Below are 22,690 nucleotides of genomic sequence, written 5' to 3' on the forward strand. Positions count from 1 at the left end.
CACCGTACTTTTTTTTTTTTGCCTTTGGGTGGATTTTGCCATGGCGACCTCCTGAGTTCGAGGTATAGTGGCGGGCGCAAAGAGTAAGTGCTCTCATGGCCAGCGTCAGCGACCAGCGGTGTGCGATATTTCCCCGGAGTATTCACTCTGAGCCGCCCTGAGTTTCCTTCAGTACCATAGACGGTGTAGACGGTGTAGACTGTTGATTGTTGCTCCTCGCGAGGCAGCGCTGCGAATTTCTGGGTTGTGCTCTCCCGGCGACAGCATTCCTGAACCCACCCGTATCGGACCAATAACCGCCACCCTCAAACATTCCGATTCCCGCCTCTCCCAGCGAGCCTGGAAAATGGACAACGGGAAAAAAAAGAAAAAAAAAAAAAAAATTAGGAACAAAAAAGGCGAGGAGAGTCTCGACAGCCAACGGTCGACTAGACATTTCTCTTACTGGTCTCATTATTCATGGGAAGTTTGTCTCGTTGCTGACCCTGCCTCGCTCATCTCCGCTGTCAGTCGTCACTCTACAGTCTCCCTTCCCAGAGTTGTTCCCCCTTCCATCCATCCATCCTCTCCCATTCCCTCCTGTCTCAGTCCCCCATCCATCTTCCCTCCTCTTTCCTCCCACCTCCCCTTTGTGTTATTAGTATCAATATCTTTACCTTATCCTTATCCTTTTTATTACTATTACTATTTATTATTCATATCCGCATACACTTTCCTTATTGTCTAGACTGTTGCCTGTGTTTTGTTTAATCTGCTTGTACTTTCTGCCTGTTTGATCTACTATATTCCGACTCCTATTATTCCGCCTCCCTCCGCCTCTCCCACGCGCCTCTCTTTCCCAACCACATCATGCCCTACAATACTCGTCGCAAGTCCTTGTCTCTTCCGCTACTGGGCATTCATCTTCCAAACACATCTCGTCGCTCTCCTTCAACCTCAAAGCCGGTTCACGCGACCGACGAGAATACTCCTTCCAAAAGGGTAAAGAGATCGCACGACTCAGACTCGTCGTCGCCAGAGCCGATAGAACAGGGCACAAACACCAAACGACACACGAATACTGTTCGCCCGTCTGGTCGACGTGCGACACTGGAACAAACACCTCCTTTATCGCCCTCTGATGGCGGTGTCGCACCCAAGATCGACCTTGAAGGGATCAACGACGACATCGTGGTTGGTGTGATTGAGCAGTTGGAAAAGACCGCCAATCGCCCTCACCTGGTCAAAGAGCTGGCTGCGGTCCTCATCACCTTCAACGACAATGTGGCGAAGTGAGTCTCAATTTCCCTTCCAACTTTCGCCGTCTTAATGCGCCGTGAATTAGACTAACCTCTATCCTTTCTCACCACAGCTCTGCAAACCCTGCTGCGCTACTCTCCTCCCGTCTGAGCGCTTACATGAAGCGCCCATGGACAGCGCTAGCGCCGTGTCCTTTGGCAAAGGAGCTCATTCCGATACACCCTCGCAAGGTGTATTACTATCTCACAACTCATGCTCGCCAGCCTATACCAGAGAGTTCCGACGATGTCATTATACCCGGTATCGAAGGCAAAGCCTCGACGCCTAGTGTATCCAGTGTAGACGACGACGAGGATTCTCTGGCGCGGCAGCGCTCTCCAAGCCCCGAGGTTGATTTGTCTTCTCCTGATTTCGAGGAAGGAGACATTGACTTGGATGCTTGTGGCGGATCCGGTAGCGCGAGACACAGCCCGGAATTCCCTGACCATCGCCACACGCGCGTGGTTCACTCACATCGTGCGGCCTCTCCACCACTGGAGGGCGACGAGAAGGAGTTTACGCAAACGGCTAGCGCTGTTCGCGAGCGGGCCTCCGAGCAAAAAACCAGCCAACTTGCGCAAGCTAAGGGTGGATACTCGGCCCTCACAGAGGCCCTCCAAGGGTTGGACGACATGAGTATGAGCATCTCAGGAACACCTGTTGATGGCAGCCCTCTCTCCTCTCTTGGGGACGATGAAATGTCCCAAAGTCAGGATAATTATTTTTCTCCTGAGGACCATGAATCGCACTCCTCTCTCGAAGAACAGCTGCAACTGCAGGATCTTGATGAAACCGCTGCAACTGCCCTGTTCGGCACCTCTCCTTCTCCTTCACTCACATCCGTTGCGTTGTCCGTCTCGTCTGGCACGAGCGCAGCTTCGGATGATGGTTCGGATATTGAGAGCGGGCCCGGCTCTCTCGGAAATGCTCCGCGTATCGCTCTTCCGGAAGATCCGAGCCTGGCGCGTATGTCGACACTCAAGAGGTCAATAGACATGCTAGACGATGAAATCCCTGACCTAGACATGGGAATGGCGGATTTCGCAGAGGACAAAGTAGCTGTGAATGCTATGATGCCGCTGAACCTCTCGTCTGAGATGGTTCTCGATTCTTGGCGGGAGTTACAAAGTCCGGAAAGCGTGGACGTCGACGAACTCGATGAGATGTTCGGCGAGATCTAACCGCCAAGTTCTTTCTACCTGCACTCTGCTCAGAGCCGTCTACTCTGATCATCTCCGCTCATGGCACAATTTGACCTTTCTTGAGACCGAAACATATTGCTCTCTCGACATGCGATCTGTCTGATTTAATGTTATATTTGTTTAATCTTGCGTTGTTGTCTACGCAGCTGCGTTCAATTCTTGTGGCGGGTGCCCATCTTTCGCTTGTACATATAATTTGCTCACCCCTCTCTCTCACTTGATTCCCAATATGCCTTGTTCTGATTATGATACATACTTGGTCGGTTATGGTCTTGGCGGTTTTTTTATTTGGCGTGGTGAAAAAGCAATGCTGCTTACGCAAGAGGGAAAAGCTGGAGGAGGATACAACAATACAACAGAGGAAAACGTTTTAAGATGATTAGTCAATATTGATGGTACAGTCCCGAGTAATGTCAAAATTAGCTCAAAGTAACGGCGTATGCACGCCTTGGCCATTCATTTTTGCTGGTGTCTTCTCCGATCCCCACGGAGTACGTACCTGGCCAGTCAGTGCCTGAGGCGGACAACTTGCTGACATAAGGGCGATGTATGGCTCTGGCCTCGGCTGTGGCAATCGACTTTTTGGTACTATTCATCGAATTTTGGTGAATTCAACTGCTTCAACCATCTTCCTCTTCGCTTTCGGTAGTTGAGGTGGTTGTGCACCAACCCGCTCTTAAGGTTGGGCGTTTTGTGAGTTTACTGACTTGTGTGTTCTATTTCTCCCTTGTACTTGGCTGGCCCCAGGCGCATTGCGAATCGCTTAACGAGTTCGACCTTGTAATTGCTCTATGCCTATTATCACATCCATCTATCTATCTCTAATGCTGTCTTCGTAATCAGATATCCGATACCCATCCAGGTCTTATCAACGCGATGGAAATGCCGTCCGGTCTCCCGCAGGCGGGGGGAATTGTACAGGGCGGCGAACGTCTTTTGCAGCCCCAGTCCAACAGCCATCCCAACATTGTTCCGGTTTCTAATCCCCCAGGCCCGCCTGGATCATCCCTACAAGCCTCACGAGTACCTTCGCGCAATGCCACAACCACCGGAAGAAAGCAAATGTCTAGTAGCAACAAGGTCGCTATACCCCGCCAACGGTCCGGGGCTGCCCCTCGTTATAGTCGCCGTGTACCCTTGGCATGCGAAACTTGCAGAATGCGCAAAACGAAATGCAGTGGCGACACCCCCATTTGCAGGCAGTGTTTGGAATTAAGAGTCGACTGTCGCTACCCGGTTTCATGGCGCGAGCGAACGAAAGTGTTTGTCTCCCATCTTCCTTCCCTAGGTGCCCCGCATATTTGTGCCATGATAACTGACTGTTGCTTGCTTGATAACTATAGGGAAATCGCTAAACTTTCGGCCAAGTCGGATAACTATGAAAATCTTCTCCGTGAGATTAGCCAACTTGTTGACGGCCGGATGTCAGAGCAAATTAAGCAGACTCTTGATAAAGTTTGTGTCGCTCGTCTTGCCTTTCGTGGTCTCGCTTGCTGACTTGCGATTGTTTGTAGTACGCCGAACCTGGGAACGAACTATTAAGCGACCAGCTTTCTACGAACTCTGCGTCTGCTGTTGATGAAGAGCCCGACGCTGAATTGGAAAGTCTGCCGTCTTCTATTGGGTCATTGGATGCGATCGATCGTGTGGATGAGGATCTGAATCGCAACCCACATACCCGAGCCACAGGATATATGGGAAAGAATTCAGAGGTTACTTGGCTGCAACGATTAGGTAGAGAGGCCGACCACCGTGCGCGCAACTTACCAGGGCCAGCCGAATTCCAGCCAGACCGCAAGTTTGCCATCCATTCCGTGAATTACCATTTGGATGATGTGGACATAACACCTCCTGGACCTGTGCACCTTTATTGGGTGCCTCCCCGAAATCTTGCGGACAAGCTCTTTGAGGATTACCTTGAAACAGTCCATCCTCATTTCCCTATCATCAGCCGGCCGCTCTTTTCTGCGCAGTTTAGAAACTTCTTCGATAACTCGGCGCGACCAGGTGATAAATGGCTGGCCATTTTGAACCTAATTTTTGCAATATCATCCTACCATGCTCACCTCATGCAGGCGCCCTGGCGCGGCGATGACCGTGATCACTTCGTTTACCTGGCTAGGGCCCGGGCTCTGGGTATCAACAGTGATTCCGTTTTTACTCATCCTGATCTGCAGCAGGTGCAGGTGGAGGCTTTAACGGCTTTTTACCTACTCTCAACTGATCAGATCAATCGGTATGCTTACCTCTCACAGCCTTCTATGGGTTTCTTGCAACTGAACTGATGAAATTTTAGAGCGTGGAGAGTTGCATCGTTAGCTCTTAGGTCCGGCATATCTCTTGGTTTGAACCTCAGGAACACTAGCGAAATCACCCCTGATGCGTCTAAGGAAGCTCGGTATAGGGTTTGGTGGTGTCTTTATACATTTGAACACCTGCTTGGGATAATGACTGGACGTATGACGGGTATCTCGAATGGCATTTGCACGACACCGATGCCACTCCCTGTGGACGAGGACCGGTTTCAAGACCCAGCTATTGCAGAGCTACTCGGCAGCTTAAAGCTTCGCCAAGCCCGTGTGGAAGCAGCCCTGGCGAGCTGCTTTGTTCGCCAGATGCCCCTTACCACACAGCCCGGTCGTGAGGCGCAAAATACAATGAAGACTCAAGACGCCTCGCGCTTGAAAAGCTTACCACCGAGCACCTCTCTTTTCTTCCTATACTTCGTCGACCTCGGTGTTATTACCCAGGAGATCGTCAATCGGGTCTACTCCCTCGATTGTATCATGACACCTTGGAGTCAGATCGAGAATCGCATTGAGGAGCTGCGCACAAGAATTGAGCGTTGGTATACAAATCTCCCTGAAGCTTATGATTGGACCAGAAGTGGTGAGCAGAGTCCGGAATTGCTCCGAGCGAGTCTCTGCCTCGCGTTCCACTATTACAGCGCGCGCATCACACTGGGTCGGCCCTGCTTGTGTCGCCGCGATGTCCGATCACCAAACTCGCCCAGTCAAGCGAAATCATTTAGTCACGAGGTATCAGTGGCGGTCCTTGAAGCTGCACAGCGGCTAGTTGGCCTGCTCCCCGATGAGCCTGACGCCTCGCGCATCTACCAGCTCTGCCCTTGGTGGTGCATCCTACACTATCTCATGCAAGCTACCACTGTTCTGCTTCTCGAGCTCTCTTTTGGTAGCATCCACATGCCCCACGAGGAGAAGAACATCCTCGAGGCTGCGAAAAAGGGAATCCGCTGGCTCCACGCCATGTCCGAGTCCAGCCTTGCTTCAAGACGTGCCTGGGAAATATGCGATGGGAACTTCCGCCGTCTCGCCGTAGGCCTAAAGTTCGACGCGAGCGATATTCCAGCCGCCGATTACCAGTCCGATGCCAACGACAGTACACAACAGCAACAACCATCGCAGCCGCAGTCACAATCCCCACAGAATGATACCAACCCTCCTATCGCCACAATGGCCACCCAGTTCCCGTCTCTTGCATCCTCCACACCCGTTTTCAACCTCCATCTCCCGGACGGCATCCAACAAATGTCTCAACCACCTTTCCAAGATCCAACGACAACAACAGCAGCAACAACAACGGATTTCCAACAACCCCCGGCTACCACATATTTCTTCACTAACCCGCGCATCGAAGATCCCCTTCTCTTCGGCGGCCTTAGTAGTCCTTCCACCGGAACTTCTAATGAAATGTACTTCCCCTACGACCCTATCACTGGCGAGTTCATCCAGTCGTTCTTCCCAAATTCGAATGAGGAAGAGCCTTGGAATGATTAATTCAGGTGTGGTCTACATCCTGTCATGTCATTTCGATATACTTTCAGACCTTTCTCTATTATCTTTCTTTGCACCGGGTTCGGGATATGATTAATGATTTTACTCCTGTAAGAAAGGTCTTTTGGGTGGTGTTCTCATATATTACATGTCATATCAAACCGCTGGCCGGCGAGGTCAAGGTGATTCCTTGCGTCTTGTTATGTTCTTCTTTTTGCCTTTAGACTATTAGTGCTTTTAGTAAGTGCCTGGCTTGTATTGCACTTTGCTGGACATATTATATACAATATTATTCTATTCTATTTCTTCATCTATGATACAATGCAGGGTATATATATCGTAAAGTACAAGTCTTCCTTAGAAGACTAAGAGCCGAATGGGGTGTCCTTTCCCCGGACCTTGTTTTGGTTCGTGATCACACTTTCTGTTGATCTTGAGAGTTCGTTTTAGTGATGACGCTGAGCAGAAATGATCGATTGCGCCAGTGCTTGACGGGCAACTTGTTTTGCCATCTCTTTCTCTCTCTCGTTCTCCTCTCTCTTCTCCCTCCTCTCTCTCCCTTTAGCCCGCCGGAACCTTCTCATCTCGGCTTTTGTTAGGGGCTCCCCGCCTCTCTTCACTTCCATTTCCTTCCTTCTCCTCTGTCTTTCCTTGGCACGCCATACTCTTCTCCCTCTCTCTGCTTGTTGGGATCTCTTCAGCTCCTTTCTTGTTCGGGGATTCCGCGACCCCTTCATCTTCTCCCTCTTAACTCTCTGGCTTTCCCTTCTCTCCCCGCTGGCAACCCGCATCTTTGCTATCTCGCTCTTCGTTCTCGGCACCCAGTTCGAAACCCGTGTCGCTACCCCCTTCTTCAACGAGATGTTCCCTCTTGACTCGGCCCTTAGTTTTCGACGCCGCTCCCGTCTCTCCTTCTTCGACTTTCGATAGCGTGCGTAGATCTTTTGGCCGATCTCGTGGGCTATTTCGGCTCCGTTCATATTGAAGGCCCTGAAGCGTTTTGCGCAGAAGATGAGTGTCCTTTCCGCGTACATTTTTCGTTCTTCGGCGACAAAGGTTGGCTCTGGGGCTGGCGATGACGATGGCGATGGTGTTTGGATTGAAATGGAATGGTTTTCTTTTGCGATAGGGGTGGGTGGGAAATGACCATTCTGATCATTCGATGGGTGAGCTGTTGTGGCCTCCGGGGTTGACTCTGATTTCATCTCAGATACAGCAGCGTCGTAATCCCGAATAGCAGCCTGGGCGAGAATTCGCACTGTGTTCGCGTTCGGATACACCAATTTCTCCTGGAGATGCCGGGCATACTTGGCGTCGAAATTTGGGTCGCCTTTTTGGTAATCTCGTGTAGCCTTTGTGTAGAAGCGAGTAATGCCGCCCTGTACCGTGCGATTGATTTCCGGTGAGGTGTAGCTCACGCAGAAGCGCTCATAGATGCTGCGAGCAGCTAGAGATCCCTTGGTTTCGGCGACTGCGGAAAGAATGACGTTAAAGGCTGTAGAAGGGATGTAAGGAAGGCGGTACATAGGGGCGTGCTCAGGTTCGACAACAGTGTCAAGGATTTCGTGTAGAGAAGGAGAGGATAAGTGGTGAAAGAGGCGCGTGAAGCTGATAAAGGTATTCGCTTGGAAACGAGAGTCGCTTCGTGTGCGCCAAGGGATTTCGTCGAACTCGCCGAATAAGATGCGGTAGAGGATTTTCTTTGCTTCTGCAAGGTCTGTTTCGAGGTCAACGGCGGTCGTACGTGTCAGATCAGATGATTGCTGCAGGGACAAAGAGTGATCAAGGCGGATAATCTCTGCAACTATGGAGGCGATGTTGTTATGTGACCAAGATTTGAGTCGATGGTCGCGCATGTACTTTAATAACGGGATGGCATCGTGCCAATGATGCATTGTAATGCGATAATTTAGAAGTGCACGAAGCGTGTTGACAGAGACAGGCTCGGCGAGTTCTCGTATGACCGCTTCGCCGATAGGATTATTCTTGGTAGCGGCAGCGAACCGTAAGAGTGAAGGCGCCAGGGCCTGATCCCCGTATGCGCTTATGGGTACCGTAGGCCCGTCAACATCATTTGACAATAGTAACCATTCGCCGAATGCAAACGCTCGAGATGTAGTGATTAAATCAAATAGATGAGCAATCGTGACGAGAGAGAGTTGTGGGTTTGACGAGCTGAGAGGCCCGGGGGATGTAAAGCTGTCGAGTTCTTGCAAAGGTAGGGCTGCACCAGCGTTTTCCACCTGCGACAAGAAGAATTCATCCACACGCTGCATCTTGCATGTGTCCATCACATCCTGCAAAATGGCAAACAAGCGCAGGGCACTTCCACAAAACCCTTGTGAAGAGTGATAATTTAGGTTATATGCCATTAAACCGGTAAGGGCCGTTGTTTCGTCGTAAAGCTGTGATGGATGAAGTTTCGCAAGTAAGTTTTCCTCCACAGGGCACATATCGTTATTCCACGGAGGGACAACGTGAGGAGTTAATTTGAGAAAACCATCAAACAGCTGAGGATCAGCCTCCGGGGCTAGCCCGCCAGATTCCATTATACGGGTAATGAACCAGTTAGCTCGTTTAGTTGTCGGTAGAAACTTGGAATCGGACGTCGTAGGGGACAAGATGGCAAATTTGAGACTACTGACGTCGTGGAGGAGTTCATTTGCAGGAGTGCCTCCGCTACCCATTCCCATATGAACTGAGTTGGGTAGATTATCCATCAATGCTGCGACAACTTCGGTACTGATGATCCGTCTGCCCAATCCGTGAAAAGGCGAAGGGACCCCAGTCTGGTTGGGCGGTTCGGGTTTGATAACTGCCGGGCCGGGCGAAGGCCACGTTGTGATATCTCGGTCTATCCTGGTGTTTCGCAGTAATTTTTCGTCGCGGAGAAGAGGTACCCAGCTCTGAAAGTTCCAGTCTTTTCGGATCGATTGGTTAATTAGCCAAACTCCTTCGTTGATATGGCCATGCTCAACGCAGCACCAAAGTACGAACTCAAACCAGATCTCGTGCCCGAGTTCCTTGATACCGATCTTGGCTGGGAGAAAGGGTGCTTCTTTTCCGGCAGCCGCAGCTTCCGCCGCAACCTCGGCTTCATGTACCAGCCAGGCAGCATCCGAGAGGACATCCATGATATATGAAGAAAGTAGATGGATCCCTGGCGGGCGAAATGAGGCCTGATGGATCTCCGGAGTAGCGTACATGTAGACGCGCTCAGAGACAAGGCCGGAATGGTGAAGCCGCGCAAGGATGCGATACACAATGGACATAGCCAACTTGGATTCGGCCGGGGAGGCGTCCGCAGAATGAAGGATTATTGAGCCTAAACTTGTCCAGATTTGACCCATAAGCAGCATATAGTAATCCCGATCGAATGGGCGGTACGTAATCGCATCCAAACGGTCAAGTCCAATGATTTTCGGGGCTTGCGACGTCCGGGTGGGTGGTGAGATATCGCTATCAGTGAGCTGGTCAAGGGAAACTCCAGAACTTGACGCCCGGTTTTCTATAGCTCCATAGTTATGATGAGAAGCTCCCTTAACTGCCTCCGCCGCATCCGCTAATCTGCTGAGTGCCTCATACACGGTCGACCACTTCTTCGCTTTGAACCCAAGATGCGCTAAAAGGTCCCGTTTCAGTTCGGTCCGCGCAGTATTGAGGTGGTGAGCCAATTCGACAGTCCTCGTGAATGAATATCTAGTCATTAAAGAGGGAGCCTCAGGGGTCGAACGTGTCGGATGCATCGCTGCATCCCGCGAGATCAGCGAAAGGTATTCGTAAAGCATCTTTTTGAAGCGCATCGCCCTTCTCCCTTGTGACTGCGGAATGGGCCATTTTGGAGCTCTGAGACGACCAATTGCTTTCAAAATCCCAGAATTAAAGACGCGGCCTTTAACCGGGCGCTTGACGCCAACGGAGTATTGATTGTTCCATTGTAGCCTCCAACCGACACGAGGAATTGTTGAGGCGCGAGACGGAGCGGCGAAAGAAGGACGTAAGGAAGACCGGCACTGCAGACACAGGAAGCGGGCTGGATACAGGTAGCTTGTCATGACACGACAGAGGAGTTAAGGGCGAGCGTAAGGTGGTCCAAATCTCGGTGTCGCCGTCGGAGTGATGCTCTGTTGCGCATGTCTAACAGTTGACGAGACGTTGCATTCCTGGGCAATTCGATGGGCGACGGACTTTGGAGTTCGGAGATTACCCTGACGGTCTGTTAAGCCGCATAATAAGGGGAAAGATCGAAGGCGTCGTTCTTTCGCAACGGTGGTTTAGGTTTGTTCATCCCGATTTCTTGAGCTTTTTTTGGACTTCGAAAATCAGGATGACTCAGCAGGGGTGCAACCAATCATCGGCGTGATGACTCTCAGTTATCATTTGTATTATTGCCTCAGGCATAAACTAATCGACCAGGTACAAATGGATTAGACGTCATGTTGTTGAATACTCTAGATTATAGGGTAGAACAGACACTGGGCTAGCCGATTTCAATATCATTAGAAACTAAGGACTCAAAGCACTTAATACAAAAATGCCACCAAATCCACTCATTTCGTCCAGACGCTACCTCTAAGTAGCCCTAGAAGTAGAGGCAAAAACACAGTACATCATTCTGTTGAGACCCTCCATACAGCCACCAAGGAATCAAAGCTAGCAAATTTCGTTGCATCAGCATGTGACGGGGAGAGCTTTGCCGGCGACTAAGCGTCAGCCCGCGCAATCTGGCGCGGATGTGTCCGCTCGAATGTGCCCTCAACCGAGGATTTCTTGACATTTCCTGGCTCATTGGTAGCCTCAGCGGCCATGAGAGTGGGCCAGGTGAACGATGGCAATGTAGTTGGGAGATTTGGGAGGCATGTCGGGAGGGTTGTTGGGATAGGTATGGTCGGAAGATCGGGGAGAGAGACAGTACTGGGAATGGAAAGAGTTGGGATGGAGATAGTTGGCAGGTTAGGGAGTCTGGGGATTGTCTGGAAACTTCTGTCAGTAAATGCGCAATGGTGGGTGTTTATTCTGATGTTGCACGTACAATGGTTAGTTGTCCCATTGCGTTCCCCAGGAAAAGGGTGGAGGTGGCTCTCAAGATAGTAGCGGGCTTCATGGTTATGTGAAAGTGGGTAATCTGAAATGAAAGTTGGATTCAAGAGTAGAGCAAATGGGTCAATTAGAACTCCCGTGGATAGATAGTCGGGGTTAGATTATCAACCGCGCAACATCCTATATATACTTGACCTTGAGACACATGCTTCGGGCTCCTTTCTGCGCCTAAGGCCTAGAACGTGGCAAGAAAGACCCGAGAAAGATTAGAGAAGGACATGTTCGATGGTATTCCCACAGAAATTGCGAGGTATAGCCCAAGATGAGCCATTGACTGGATTGGTACCACCTCCTGGACATCATGCCCCGATGGCCCAGTCAAGTGATCGGAAGGGTGACCACGGAGGGTTTGGGACTCGGCCTGCGTGAAACTTGGATGCTGACGAGCATGTGTATGGACACGTGGATGTAGTTGTGGATGTAAAGTTATCATTGAACTGAAAATGTATAACCAAGCAAAATCATATTATCAACCCAAACACAAATGGTATCACACTGTCCGTAACCTCCGTAAACAATTCATACAGGCATGCATGTGACTAAAAGGAAGAAAGTAGGCTCAAATACGCCAGAAGAAGCTTCCGTCCGCAAAACAGCAAGGTAGCGCCAAAGAATACCCAGATGCTAATACACCGATCTATACTCAAAATGTTCCCGATAGCAAGGCGAAGAAACTTCCCGGCTATTAGGGCAAACCTTTGCCAAAACAAGCACTCTACCAGCCCCCCTGGAAGTTTGTAAACGACAAAGTCCCGAGTAGGTTGGTCCAGTATCAAGATGATTCAGCAGCATATGGAAGGCTAGCTTCTCGGCTTCAAAGCTCCTCCGTGGAGAGAGGCGCGTCTTCGGGCATCTGCCCGTCGCCGCCCAGCTCTTGTTCCACTTCGTCCACAACAAAATTTTCGTAATCTTCCAAGCCTTTCTGTACATGGACCTTAAACCGAATAACGTCGTTCAACATGCTCTCCACGTTGGTGTGCAACTCTTCCCGGAGCGCATTGGCTCGGAGTGTAAGCTGCTCATACTCAATGTTCGTGTTCATTTCGCGCTGCTCCATCAGCTGAACACTCTCACTCATCGTTGCTCGCATTTTGGCCAGCTCTTTTTCCATCTTTTCGATCTGTGCGTCTGAAGCGAGTTTTTGGGTGGTTGTCACTTCCTTGAGTCGCTCAAACTCTTCCTCCGCTGTACGTCGCTTGTGCTCCAAAGCCTCGACCTCACTTCGCTTCTCATCCATGGCCTCCTTGATGTTATCCAAGAGGTTCCGTCTCTCCAAGTCGGCATCAATCCCACGCTTTCTTCGCTCGTTTATGTCCTTCCGGAGTGTTTGCAGGTTGCTGCGAACCATGCCGCGCAGATCCAAGTTCAGCAAGTGTGCTGGGTGATATCCAGTGAAAGGCTCGGCTAGAAGTCTGTCGGTTTCAGGAGAGATTCTGCTAGGGACGCCGCCGACTTGTGATGTGGAAAAGCTGCGTTCGTTCACGTTCAGACCCAGCTCATAATCCTGGCCATTAGCGTTGACAGCTGTTGAAGGGATGAGGCTGGCTTGGTATCCAAGCGTGTTATAAGTCTTGACAAGCTCCTCTAGGTCTTCCAGCTTCCCACTTGCTTCGGATTCCTTGGCCATAACTCGTGCATGCGTCTCTTCCAGGCGATTTACAGTATCGTCGAGACTCTTCTGAAGTCGGTCCCTTTCGGTATTCATGCGGTCAATATCCTGGATCGTGAGGCCCTGCTGATCAACACTAGCCTGAAGTCCCGACCGCTCTTCTTCGGCGGTTTGCAGCTCCGACTCTGTCTTTTTGATCTCCTCTTCCAAGAAATTGATGCGACTCTCGTATTTCTCGATCTTGCCCTGGACATTTTGAATGTAGTCTTCGAATTTTCTCTTGTCGTCCTCCAAAATCCTGAACTGCTTGTCAAGCTTCGCCATGTCCGGGGCATTCTTCTCCAACTCTTCAATTTGATCACGTAGTGACCGGTTCTCAGCATCCAACGACGCCATTTCACTCACGTATTTCTCATTGCCATTTTCAAATTCTTGGGCCATGAGCTCGATATGAGGAACTAACCTCTGCCCGGCAGCATCATCATCTTCCTCCTCCCCACCCTGTAACCAGTCATGGTAGGCACCTGTAAGGAAACGGAAGATAATGCGATCTCCCGAAACATCCACCCCCATTTCCGCACACGCCTCATCATACTCCCCTAGAACATATCGATCCATCATTTGTGCGATTTCCATCAACCAATGTAGCATCCCTAAGAACGTAGGCCAATTCTGACCTCCAACAGCCGCGATCTGGGATTTAGTGATGCCTTTTTCGTATGGGTAGCGTAGCTGTTTAAGGATTGGTGGAACCTCCGCATCCATAGCTTTCTGAAACCGGTATCCAGGATCGATTCGATGGTACAGCCACTGAAAGATATAGTTGAAATCCTTTTGAGTTGGTGATCGAAGAGTGTTCTGGCCAAGTGAATGTTTCATTTCGAGCTCAAAGTTATTATGGGTCAAGTATTCTAAAAGCTCCTGTGAGATTCGAGCCTGGAAAGACCTGTCGCGAAGCGGCCGCGGATCTCTGGGAACGCCCGCGGCTGATGGGACTTGTGTGAAGAATGACTGATGATGGCCCATAGCACCACCCGTAGAAGGTCGTGAGAACACGCTGCTTCGTCTTTGTAGGTTCTGAGAGGCTGCATTAGAAGACAGCGAGCCTGGGGCAAAACTCGGACGTCCAGCGCCAGCTCCATGGAAGACATTGCTTGAGACAGAACGTCTGACAGATGAGAGCCCGGGATCTGCACCAAATCCTCCTGAAGATGATCGCTGGAAGTTCGGCTGCTGGGGACGGCCCGCAGAATTTAATAGTGACATCGAGCGCGTGTGCTGGGAGGTGAAAGGGGGGTTTTGGAATCCAATTGAGCTGGTGCGCTTCAAGGCCGAGGAGGGCTGCGGCAGTGATGAGTAATTTTGAACGCTCCCCAGAGTCTGAAAAGCTATGAGTCAGTCCAATTACTTTGCGAAATCTCCATTATTGGGTACTGGGCGGCACTGAATTTACCTCGCGGGGGCGTTTGATACTGAAAAGCCCTGTGTCTTGCGACATTATGAATTAGGAAGCTGCGACCGCAGCTAATCCCGCACAGGAAGTAATTATTCAAAAAACGACAATTATTAGCCGTAGTCAAACACCCTATATTTAGCGGTGCACAAAAAGAATGGCTGAACGCCGGGTGGTGATGCGGGAAAGAGGTGACTGCGACGGTAAATAATTGAGATGCCCAATGTAAACAAGAGCCCCCCGTCTGCCGTTCTGCACAACAGCAGAAGGCGGTCGACGATAAGCGGAATATCTGTTCTGCCGCCACAATCTGGCACGGGATGCGTATCACATGACTCCGGGGAACGTCTCCGCCACTGGCATTGTTACGGCTGCTGTAATAGAAAACGCCCTAATTACGCGCAGACGTCCCGAGGTTCATCGCTTTCGGTGCCGATGCGTCGTCGGCCTCTCCTGCTTCTCCATTTCTCCCCATCCTCCTCCCTCCTCCTTTTTACACTCTACGAACATCCTCTTGCATACATAGGAACCAGTTGCAGGATCAATCATCATGGTTCGCGAGGAGCTGATCTCCTCTGCTGTAAGTCTTGTCCCCCGGCACCCATGGGCGTCAAATGCGGAGCTGACCTGACGGGTGTTTTCTAGGTGACATGTGCGTGCTCAAATCGCTTTTCCGTCAAGACCGAATAAGACATGCTGACTCCCTTTTTCTCTCAAACAGTCCTGCAGGATCCGTCTGTCGCTTCGGCTCCGATTGAGAAGAGGATATCTTTCCTTCAATCGAAGAACCTCACAAAAGAGGAGGTTGATGTAGCTCTCGCTCGCGCCGGCGAGGATCCGTCAGTGGCCGCTGCAGCATCATCAGCAGCTTCGGGATATCAATCCCCACCCCAACAAGCGGTCTACCGGCCTCCCCCTCCACCGCAAGGATATGGCTATCCTCCATATAGCCAGTGGCAACCTCCCCCAGAGTGAGTTGAACCCAAAAACCATGGAGGAACGAGGAAACTAATGCTAGACATTTAGGCCGCCAAAGCGGGACTGGCGCGACTGGTTCATAATGGCTACAGTCATGGGAGGGGTTGGTTATGGTCTTTACTTTGTGGCAAAGGTAGGTACACTCAATTTGTTTAGCTTTTCAACTTCTGACGGAATTAGCGATACATTTCGCCTTTGATCGCACCGCCGACTCCACCGCAATTGGAACAGGACAAGCAAAACATTGATGAGCAGTTTTCCCGGGCTTTCGCGTTGATTGAGCAGCTCTCCACGGATACTGCCGCCCTAAAGACGGCCGAAGAAGCCCGTACCGAGAAATTGGACGTTACCTTGCGAGACGTAGAGACACTAGTTGCGGACTTGAAGACCGCTTCGCGACGGCGAGATGATGAGACTCGACGTATCAATGATGAGGTTAATGCACTAAAGGATGCCATTCCAAAGGCGCTTGAAGGTGCGCGAGAAGGCAACGAGAACCGCCTGCGGGAACTCGGGACTGAATTAAGGAGCTTGAAGACACTTCTGGGTAATAGACTTGGTGGAGGTGCTGCGTCCTCGCCGGTCACCGCGAAGGTGCCGGATACCACTGCGGCTAGTACCTCCGAGTCCACTCCATCTTCAGCTCTTCCTGCAAGCTCAGCCCTGCCTGCCAGCAACGGAGCTTCCCCAGCTACACCCCAAACTGAAACCGCATCTGGAGAAGCACAAGCGACCCAGACTCCGAGCGCCAACGCCAACAACCCCTTGTCACGATTCAGCAAATCACCCTCAATTCCTGCCTGGCAGTTGGCCGCCGCAAACCGATCCAAGCCCGCATCTCCCTCCGTCGAGCCTGCTAGTGAAGAATCGACCAACGACCAGTCGAGTGCTCCCGCCAGCTAATTGACATTCTCATCCACTCCATGCATCTTATGTAGAGTTCTTTCGTGTATTTTCTATACTTCTTTATGTATGTCAGTTATTCACCATGGCGGAGTTATTGATTAAATGAAACCAGAAGATATTGAGCTCATGACTAGTCATATTATAAAATGTCCGGTCGTAAAGAATAATCTAATCTAAGTACTAGGTAGTGCACGAGACCAACTACTATGTTCAGTCCAGACCCTCCCAGTCGAACTGACCGGAGTGATAAGCATGTGATGGATTGGAGCTCCAATTCTTGGCATCTCCGGCCACTGCTCGACCTTCCCAACACCCCAAGTAACCCAACCCTCTACCCCCGAAAAGGGTGTTAAACGACCAGGAATACAATCAAACGAACCGGAAAAGAAAATACCATGCCTCCCACCATGTCACCGACCCCGCGAAGATCAAATTCTCCCTCGCGCACCCGCTCACGATCCCCGTCAAGATCCTACGAACATAGCAAACGCCGCCGCCGTGATGACCACGATCGTGACCACGAACGTCGCCATAGGCACAGACACGGGCATGGACATCATTCTCATCGCCGCGACCGTGACCGCGACCGCCGTTCCGAGCCCGAAACCCGAGTCGCAATAACCCTCCCACTCGGAGCGCGCGAGCTCTCAAAGCGCGACTTGGAACTCTTCGAACCCATGTTCGCCATGTACCTTGATATCCAGAAGGGAATTTTCCTCGAGGATCTGGGCGAGGATGAAGTGAAAGGGCGGTGGAAGAGTTTTGTGGGGAAATGGTAAGACAAATACCTGGGCTTTGCTCGGTTGTATAATTGGGTTTGATGGATATTGTTTGATAAGATGAGGGGCTGACATATTAGGAACCGTGGAGAATTGGCTGAGGGTTGGTATGACCCTGCTACATTAGAGAAGGCACGGAGTGCTGCTGCGTCTGCGCCCGGACCTGCAGATTCACATCAGGATGCGATGGGAGAAAAACATCAGGCCATTGTACCTAGCGCTGGTGACGACGAGGAGGAAGAGGCCAATGATAATGATGACGACGACGAATACGGTCCTATGCCTCAGTACGGATTATCGAGTCGAGGTGGTGGGCGAGCTCCAGGGCCCGCGATACCGACGATGCAAGATCTAGAACTGCGGAAGGGTACGTTTTCACACAACACGCCCAGGCTTCTGAGTCAATTGAATGATCTTTAATCTAACGCTCTCTCCAGAAACTGCCGCAGAAGACGCCATGGCAGACCGATACGATGAGCGCCAACACCACCGGGCAGAAGTCCGGACACACAAGTCCGAGCTTCGCCACATGGAAGACGAGGTCGCGCCACGCGCCGAGCCAGGGACGCATGAGCGCCGTATGGAAAAGCAACGCGAGGCGGCTGCGTCTAATCGAGCCTTTGCTGAATCCCGGAGAGGCGGCTCTCCTACTGATGCCGCTCCTGATGCCGAGCTCATGGGCTCTGGCGAGAACGATCTAGATGCCATCAAAGCAGATAGAGATAGGGAGAAAAGGAAGAAGAATGAGCGGGAGATACGGAGGGAGGAGATCCTGCGTGCTAGGACGGCGGAGCGGGAGGAGAGGGTGAAGCAATATCGGGAGAAAGAGGAAGAGACAATTGGGTGGTTGAAGGCATTAGCGAAGCAGAGGTTTGGTTGATGAGTTGTGATTTCTGATTTCCCAGTTATGATATCTATGTAAAAGGAGGTAGAAATCATCATAATACACGACTGAAGAACCAGAACATATTTGCCGATTAAACGTCGATCTATCTATACAAACTTTTAGTATATACCATATGCCTGTACAACGCCAAATCATGCTTTTTGGGTAACACAAGTCAAAGACTAATTTTTTCTCCCAAGATCCAAATCAGCAACCAGCCTCATCCCATTATCATCCTGACCACTCTTTTTCTCACCATCACAACCAAAAAACCCATCCACAGCAACATCAACCACGCCGCCGAACAATCCTCCAACAACAACATCCCTCAACTCTTCACCCGTCTGTCCAAAGTCTGGAAACGCATTCACCTCCAGTAACCACACTGAACCACTCTCATCAACCAGGAAATCCACCCCAAAGACCTCAAACGCATTGGGCACTGTCTGGAAATGGATCATCATTCCACGTGCAGCAGCGGTGAATAGCTCGCCCGTGATGCTGCAGATCTGCTCGTATATATCTTCCTTCCAGGTCGGGCTCAATTTAGAATTGGATACTGGATCAGACGGGAGGTTCCAGAACCTGCGGACTGTTTCGGACTCGGGGACGGATTTGTCTTGGAAGCAGGTGTTTGTCAGGTGGCGGGTTAGGTCGGCTACAGGGTCATCTATATTTGATTCTTCCGAGGAGGATGTGGGGGAAACGTAGGGTTTCGACGCGAAGAGAGCGAGCATTTCCTTGAAGACGTAGACCTTTAGAGCGCCAGTGGCGAGGACATATGTCCGTATGTGAAACTTGCGATTGTTCAAGGACGGTAGGAGGAGAGGTGGGTCGATGTAGGGTTGAGCGATGAAGTGGCGGAGCTGGGAAGTAACCACACCAGTTTTAGCATTATCGGTATCGTCGTTGTCTTGCTCTTCGTCATCTTCATCCTCGCCCTCGTCCTCGTCATCTGTATCAACCTCCCATTCCTCGAAGATCTCACGAAGCTGGTCCTCGCTATTGAACAGCCGAATTCCTTGCCCTCGGTCACTCATGCCTGGCTTGAGGATCCACCACTCCTTCTCCGAGTCAGGTCTCGATTCGTTCTTTTCTAGACTCTCGCGGAGCTCGTATGCCTCAAGAAGAGCGTCGTCAAGAAATTCGGCGTAATCAAGTTCGAAGTCAACGGAGGCCTTGACGTGTTTGGCTAGCACACTATCGGGGTGCTTGGTTACCCAGTTAGCAACGGTGTTTGTGAGGTAGTGTTTTCGAATTAAGGCCTTGCGGATAATATAGGCGTTTGTGAGAGACGTTGTCGGGTTCATCATGGCGTGCTCAAAATCCAGGCGTTCGTACTCGCGGTACTGGAACACCGGGGCGGACCGTAAAGGAAGGTCTGATATTGATGATAGTGGCCGGTAGCGGCTTCCCATACGAGATTGGAGGGCCTTTTCGACCAGTTCCTGGACGTAGGGATCGTCGCAGTCCACTATGGAGTATAGGGAAGGCTCATCATTATCCGATCTACGCGATATAAAACTATCAGACCATCGCTGTCCAAATAATATAGGCTAGGGGCATGAGAGCATGGACAAATCCACAAATGTAACGCAACACGCAACGCCGCTTGACGAACAAAGGAAAAGTGCAAGGTATAAGTTCTAAGCGGTCGTCTAGGCAGAGACTGATCTCCAATTCCACTCACAGCTTAATCTCCCCTTTGATACCGGGTGTATGCATGAAATTGGCCTTGAGCGGGGTAACGCTATATATAGATGTTAGCGAATAGTTACCACGGAGAAAAGGCAGTTAACGGATCTGAGAAAGCATACCTCGTCATTCCCTCCTTGACAGTCCAACCGTCATTTCCAGGACGACTTTCCTCCACACTTCGGTAGACATCGGTGAATTTTGGAGCCCAGATAAAGTGTTTGTGAGGGATCCGTGACCGTTGTTCAGATTTCACAGTAACATCGGCATTGGGGTCCTCTCCCAATTTCTCCTCCTGATCGCGCAGTGTCTGCTCCCGCTGGTCGGGGTTCTCAATCGGTACCTCAGCATCAACTGCGTCGAAGCAGCTCCCAGATGACCACCGGTTGTCAAGCATCTCCGTGTACATGACCTTGCTTTCACTGACGCCGGGTTCCAGCGGCACATTCACAGTATACAAATCGACGCCCTCATCCCAGTTCTTCGCAAGGTGTTCGATCACCCTTACTGAGTGTCGAGAGGCCTCCGCGATTATGACAGGGTCGTGGTTGCGTGAGCTAAAAGCATACGATAAAGCAATTGAGCGTTTCCCGCACGCGGCACCCTCCATTGCGGCACCGATTGTCCCACTCGACATCGCAAAGAGCGCCGTTGTGTTGCGCCCATAGTTCGGGCCGGAAACAACAAGGTCGACGGGTCCTCGGTCTTGGAAATAATGGTAGAGACCAATCTGCACGCAACTGGCAGGCGTGGAGTTGATCAAAATCCACTCGTCGCCACCCGGGTCGTTGTCGTCCTCACGAATGAAGCCGCGGGGATATTCGTGGGTCGTACCGTCGTCTTCGTGTAGTGTACCAGGCCGGAAGTATGTTGGCTTGACGGCAGCACCGATCAGGTGGGCTTTGCCGATCCATGATCGTTGTTGATGGGGGAGGACTACAGAGACAGTGTGTCCCGCAGATTGTAGCGTGTGGACGAACGAGTGGATGTACGGGGACGACTCGTTCGACGGAGGGCCGTCATCGTTGGCAACCTGGGAAGGAAAGGAATGTGAGTGAAGTGACAAAAGCAAGAATCAGATCCAACTCACCAGAATATGCATTGGGTGCAAATATGGAGAAGCTGGGGGGGAATGGATAGAGAGGATGCGGAAGACAGAAAGTCCCGACGAAGAGACTGAGGAGGTGGAATCTCCCCCCACCTGTTATCGATAGCCGTCGGGTACGAATCCGATTATTATGACAAACAGCTCTCGGAAAAGACACCATCTAGACCCCGAATGACATGATTTTACTAAAAAGTAAACATTACATTTCGTATTATACTCTTGGAAGTTACGCTACGGTTGATCCTCCCTAAATAGACGGCTCCGTCGCCGCTGAATCCCTGAAGCTTCGGCGCTTTCTGTCGCTGTTCCAGAGCCCGCAGCCCCCGAGGGCCCTGATTCCGTGGTCATTATTTGGTCTTTACGATCCGTATCACGATCCAATTCAACGTCTGATTCGGTCTCGGGCTCCCTTTCTGAAAGTTCAGAGCTATATTCGGCTTCCGGGAATTCGAGCTTCTCAGAAGGCTCCTCCTTGATCGTGGGCCCACTTTCGCTCTCATCTTCTGTCTTGACTCCGTTCTCGTCTTCCTCTTCTTCTTCCTTCACACCTGTATTAAACAAACAGGCGAGGACAACCCAGCAGAGGGAGAAAGAGAACATAGAGACAGCCCAGAACATGAAGCTGAAGATGAAGAAAGATGGCATCCTCCACTTGTACATGATCCACCTGCGAATTCATCAGATACACGTACTCGAAAGTCATGAACAACCTCAGGAATTCCATACCGTAGCCCTGTAAACCTCGTCCTGAACGTTACCTTCGCCTGGTAAACCTGCATCTCTTCTTTGCTATTGAGCTCCAAGCGCAAGGTCTCCGGTATGTTATGAGCACCGCGCGAGAATTCAACGCCCTCCATCATCCGCACGACCAATCGTTCTGCTTCCCGCTTCCAGCCTAGAACATATAGAGGCATGAACGAGATCTTCGAGGAGATATCAATCAGAGGGGAGGTATATGTCAGGATCGCGGGTCGACGAGAGCGAGAGATTGGCGGCGCGGTGAAGTTCTCGCCAGTCTGGGCGGACGTAGAAGAATGTGAAAAAAGTGTGAGATCTAGCATAAAGTTCCCAGTATCTAGGTTTGAGGGTGTTCGTGGAAGCTCAAGTTCCACATGCACATCGTAAGGTTGGGAGGATACTAGGCCCGAATCAAGGGCCGCTGTTCCCCAGGGATGGCCATCGCTATGAGAATAGCATCAGTTAGTCGCGAAAAGCGCCTCTCTAATGATAATGATTATCGTTAGGGTCCGACCAACCCGAACTGCAGATGAACAATGCGCTCCAGCCCGACCTGCGGGATGAAGTTGTAGTAGAATATCCCGTAAGCGAAAATCGACACAAATATCATGAGTATAGCAGTCGCAATGAATAGAAATGTCCCCAAATATGCCGTTAGGGCATTTTTCGAAACAAGGGGGCGGAGAGGTTCCAGCAGTGATTTCTGAATGTTCAGTGTTTACCCGTCAGTTCCAAGTTCTGGGGAAGGATTGGCGGGAGTCGTCACCGTCGCTTTCGCAGTAAACGAAGGGCCAATGTCTGCGCCCTCGTCCGACGAGTTATCCGAATCCATAATGTCGTCGGTAAGACCGTGAGACAAGGCCGAGTGGTAGCGGGGGTAAAAGTAGGGGAGACAAAGAAGGCGAGCTTGGGCTTGGCCGAAGATAATGTACGTCACCGGTCCTGGTAAGATTCCCACCAAAGTTCCCGAGGTCCATACCCATCCTTCGAATTCTGAAGATACACAATAATACTACTCTGTAGGTTTATAATAATACGATAGAACATAAAACCCATGCTACTTATAAGTTCCCAATGAACACCCAATTCCATTATAATGCAGATCAGAACTCATTAAGACCATATTTTATAGCTTATCGTTACAGACCACCACACAGGCTGTAG

The 22,690-nt window shown here is 50.8% G+C and overlaps 7 protein-coding genes across 7 annotated transcripts; 3 read left to right on the top strand and 4 right to left on the bottom strand.

The window, feature by feature from the left end:
* Window positions 1–356: 356 nt before the first annotated feature.
* ASPVEDRAFT_39831 (uncharacterized protein) lies at window positions 357–2,893 on the top strand. The gene is made up of 2 exons (XM_040812015.1): window positions 357–1,271; window positions 1,352–2,893. The coding sequence occupies exons 1-2, from the start codon at window positions 850–852 to the stop codon at window positions 2,457–2,459; spliced, it is 1,530 nt and encodes a 509-aa protein (XP_040666139.1). The 5' UTR covers window positions 357–849; the 3' UTR covers window positions 2,460–2,893.
* A 463-nt stretch (window positions 2,894–3,356) lies between these two features.
* On the top strand, window positions 3,357–6,277 carry ASPVEDRAFT_128269 (uncharacterized protein; the record flags this gene model as incomplete). The annotated part of the gene is made up of 4 exons (XM_040806531.1): window positions 3,357–3,742; window positions 3,824–3,935; window positions 3,995–4,716; window positions 4,777–6,277. 4 exons carry the CDS (start codon window positions 3,357–3,359, stop codon window positions 6,275–6,277), a joined length of 2,721 nt encoding a protein of 906 aa, XP_040666140.1.
* Window positions 6,278–6,387: 110 nt separating this feature from the next.
* Window positions 6,388–10,537, bottom strand: ASPVEDRAFT_39833 (uncharacterized protein). The gene has a single exon (XM_040812016.1). The coding sequence runs from the start codon at window positions 10,327–10,329 to the stop codon at window positions 6,721–6,723; it is 3,609 nt and encodes a 1,202-aa protein (XP_040666141.1). The 5' UTR covers window positions 10,330–10,537; the 3' UTR covers window positions 6,388–6,720.
* Window positions 10,538–10,977: 440 nt separating this feature from the next.
* ASPVEDRAFT_27112 (uncharacterized protein) lies at window positions 10,978–11,378 on the bottom strand (the record flags this gene model as incomplete). Its single annotated transcript, XM_040809980.1, has 2 exons — window positions 10,978–11,247; window positions 11,307–11,378. 2 exons carry the CDS (start codon window positions 11,376–11,378, stop codon window positions 10,978–10,980), a joined length of 342 nt encoding a protein of 113 aa, XP_040666142.1.
* Window positions 11,379–14,986: 3,608 nt separating this feature from the next.
* Window positions 14,987–17,979, top strand: ASPVEDRAFT_51577 (uncharacterized protein; the record flags this gene model as incomplete). The annotated part of the gene is made up of 7 exons (XM_040814496.1): window positions 14,987–15,016; window positions 15,166–15,407; window positions 15,463–15,547; window positions 15,595–16,300; window positions 16,708–17,095; window positions 17,180–17,466; window positions 17,537–17,979. 7 exons carry the CDS (start codon window positions 14,987–14,989, stop codon window positions 17,977–17,979), a joined length of 2,181 nt encoding a protein of 726 aa, XP_040666143.1.
* A 188-nt stretch (window positions 17,980–18,167) lies between these two features.
* ASPVEDRAFT_81956 (putative acid phosphatase) lies at window positions 18,168–20,782 on the bottom strand (the record flags this gene model as incomplete). Its single annotated transcript, XM_040817114.1, has 4 exons — window positions 18,168–19,494; window positions 19,676–19,735; window positions 19,803–20,713; window positions 20,771–20,782. The coding sequence occupies 4 exons, from the start codon at window positions 20,780–20,782 to the stop codon at window positions 18,168–18,170; spliced, it is 2,310 nt and encodes a 769-aa protein (XP_040666144.1).
* A 166-nt stretch (window positions 20,783–20,948) lies between these two features.
* On the bottom strand, window positions 20,949–22,414 carry ASPVEDRAFT_39839 (seipin). The gene is made up of 4 exons (XM_040812017.1): window positions 22,293–22,414; window positions 22,045–22,229; window positions 21,515–21,970; window positions 20,949–21,455 (listed from the first exon to the last, which is right to left on the bottom strand). Exons 1-4 carry the CDS (start codon window positions 22,356–22,358, stop codon window positions 21,020–21,022), a joined length of 1,143 nt encoding a protein of 380 aa, XP_040666145.1. The 5' UTR covers window positions 22,359–22,414; the 3' UTR covers window positions 20,949–21,019.
* Window positions 22,415–22,690: the final 276 nt, after the last annotated feature.

The sequence above is a fragment of the Aspergillus versicolor genome (genome assembly GCF_001890125.1).
Source record: "Aspergillus versicolor CBS 583.65 unplaced genomic scaffold ASPVEscaffold_3, whole genome shotgun sequence".
Classification (NCBI taxonomy): domain Eukaryota; kingdom Fungi; phylum Ascomycota; class Eurotiomycetes; order Eurotiales; family Aspergillaceae; genus Aspergillus; species Aspergillus versicolor.

Coding starts and splice junctions, on each gene's coding strand:
- ASPVEDRAFT_39831 (XM_040812015.1), top strand. CDS start 850: ATGCCCTACAATACTCGTCGCAAGTCCTTGTCTCTTCCGCTACTGGGC. Junction 1,272..1,351: donor TTCAACGACAATGTGGCGAA/GTGAGTCTCAAT, acceptor TTCTCACCACAG/CTCTGCAAACCCTGCTGCGC.
- ASPVEDRAFT_39839 (XM_040812017.1), bottom strand. CDS start 22,358: ATGGATTCGGATAACTCGTCGGACGAGGGCGCAGACATTGGCCCTTCG. Junction 22,230..22,292: donor CGTTTACTGCGAAAGCGACG/GTGACGACTCCC, acceptor CTGAACATTCAG/AAATCACTGCTGGAACCTCT. Junction 21,971..22,044: donor ATTGTTCATCTGCAGTTCGG/GTTGGTCGGACC, acceptor CTATTCTCATAG/CGATGGCCATCCCTGGGGAA.
- ASPVEDRAFT_39833 (XM_040812016.1), bottom strand. CDS start 10,329: ATGACAAGCTACCTGTATCCAGCCCGCTTCCTGTGTCTGCAGTGCCGG.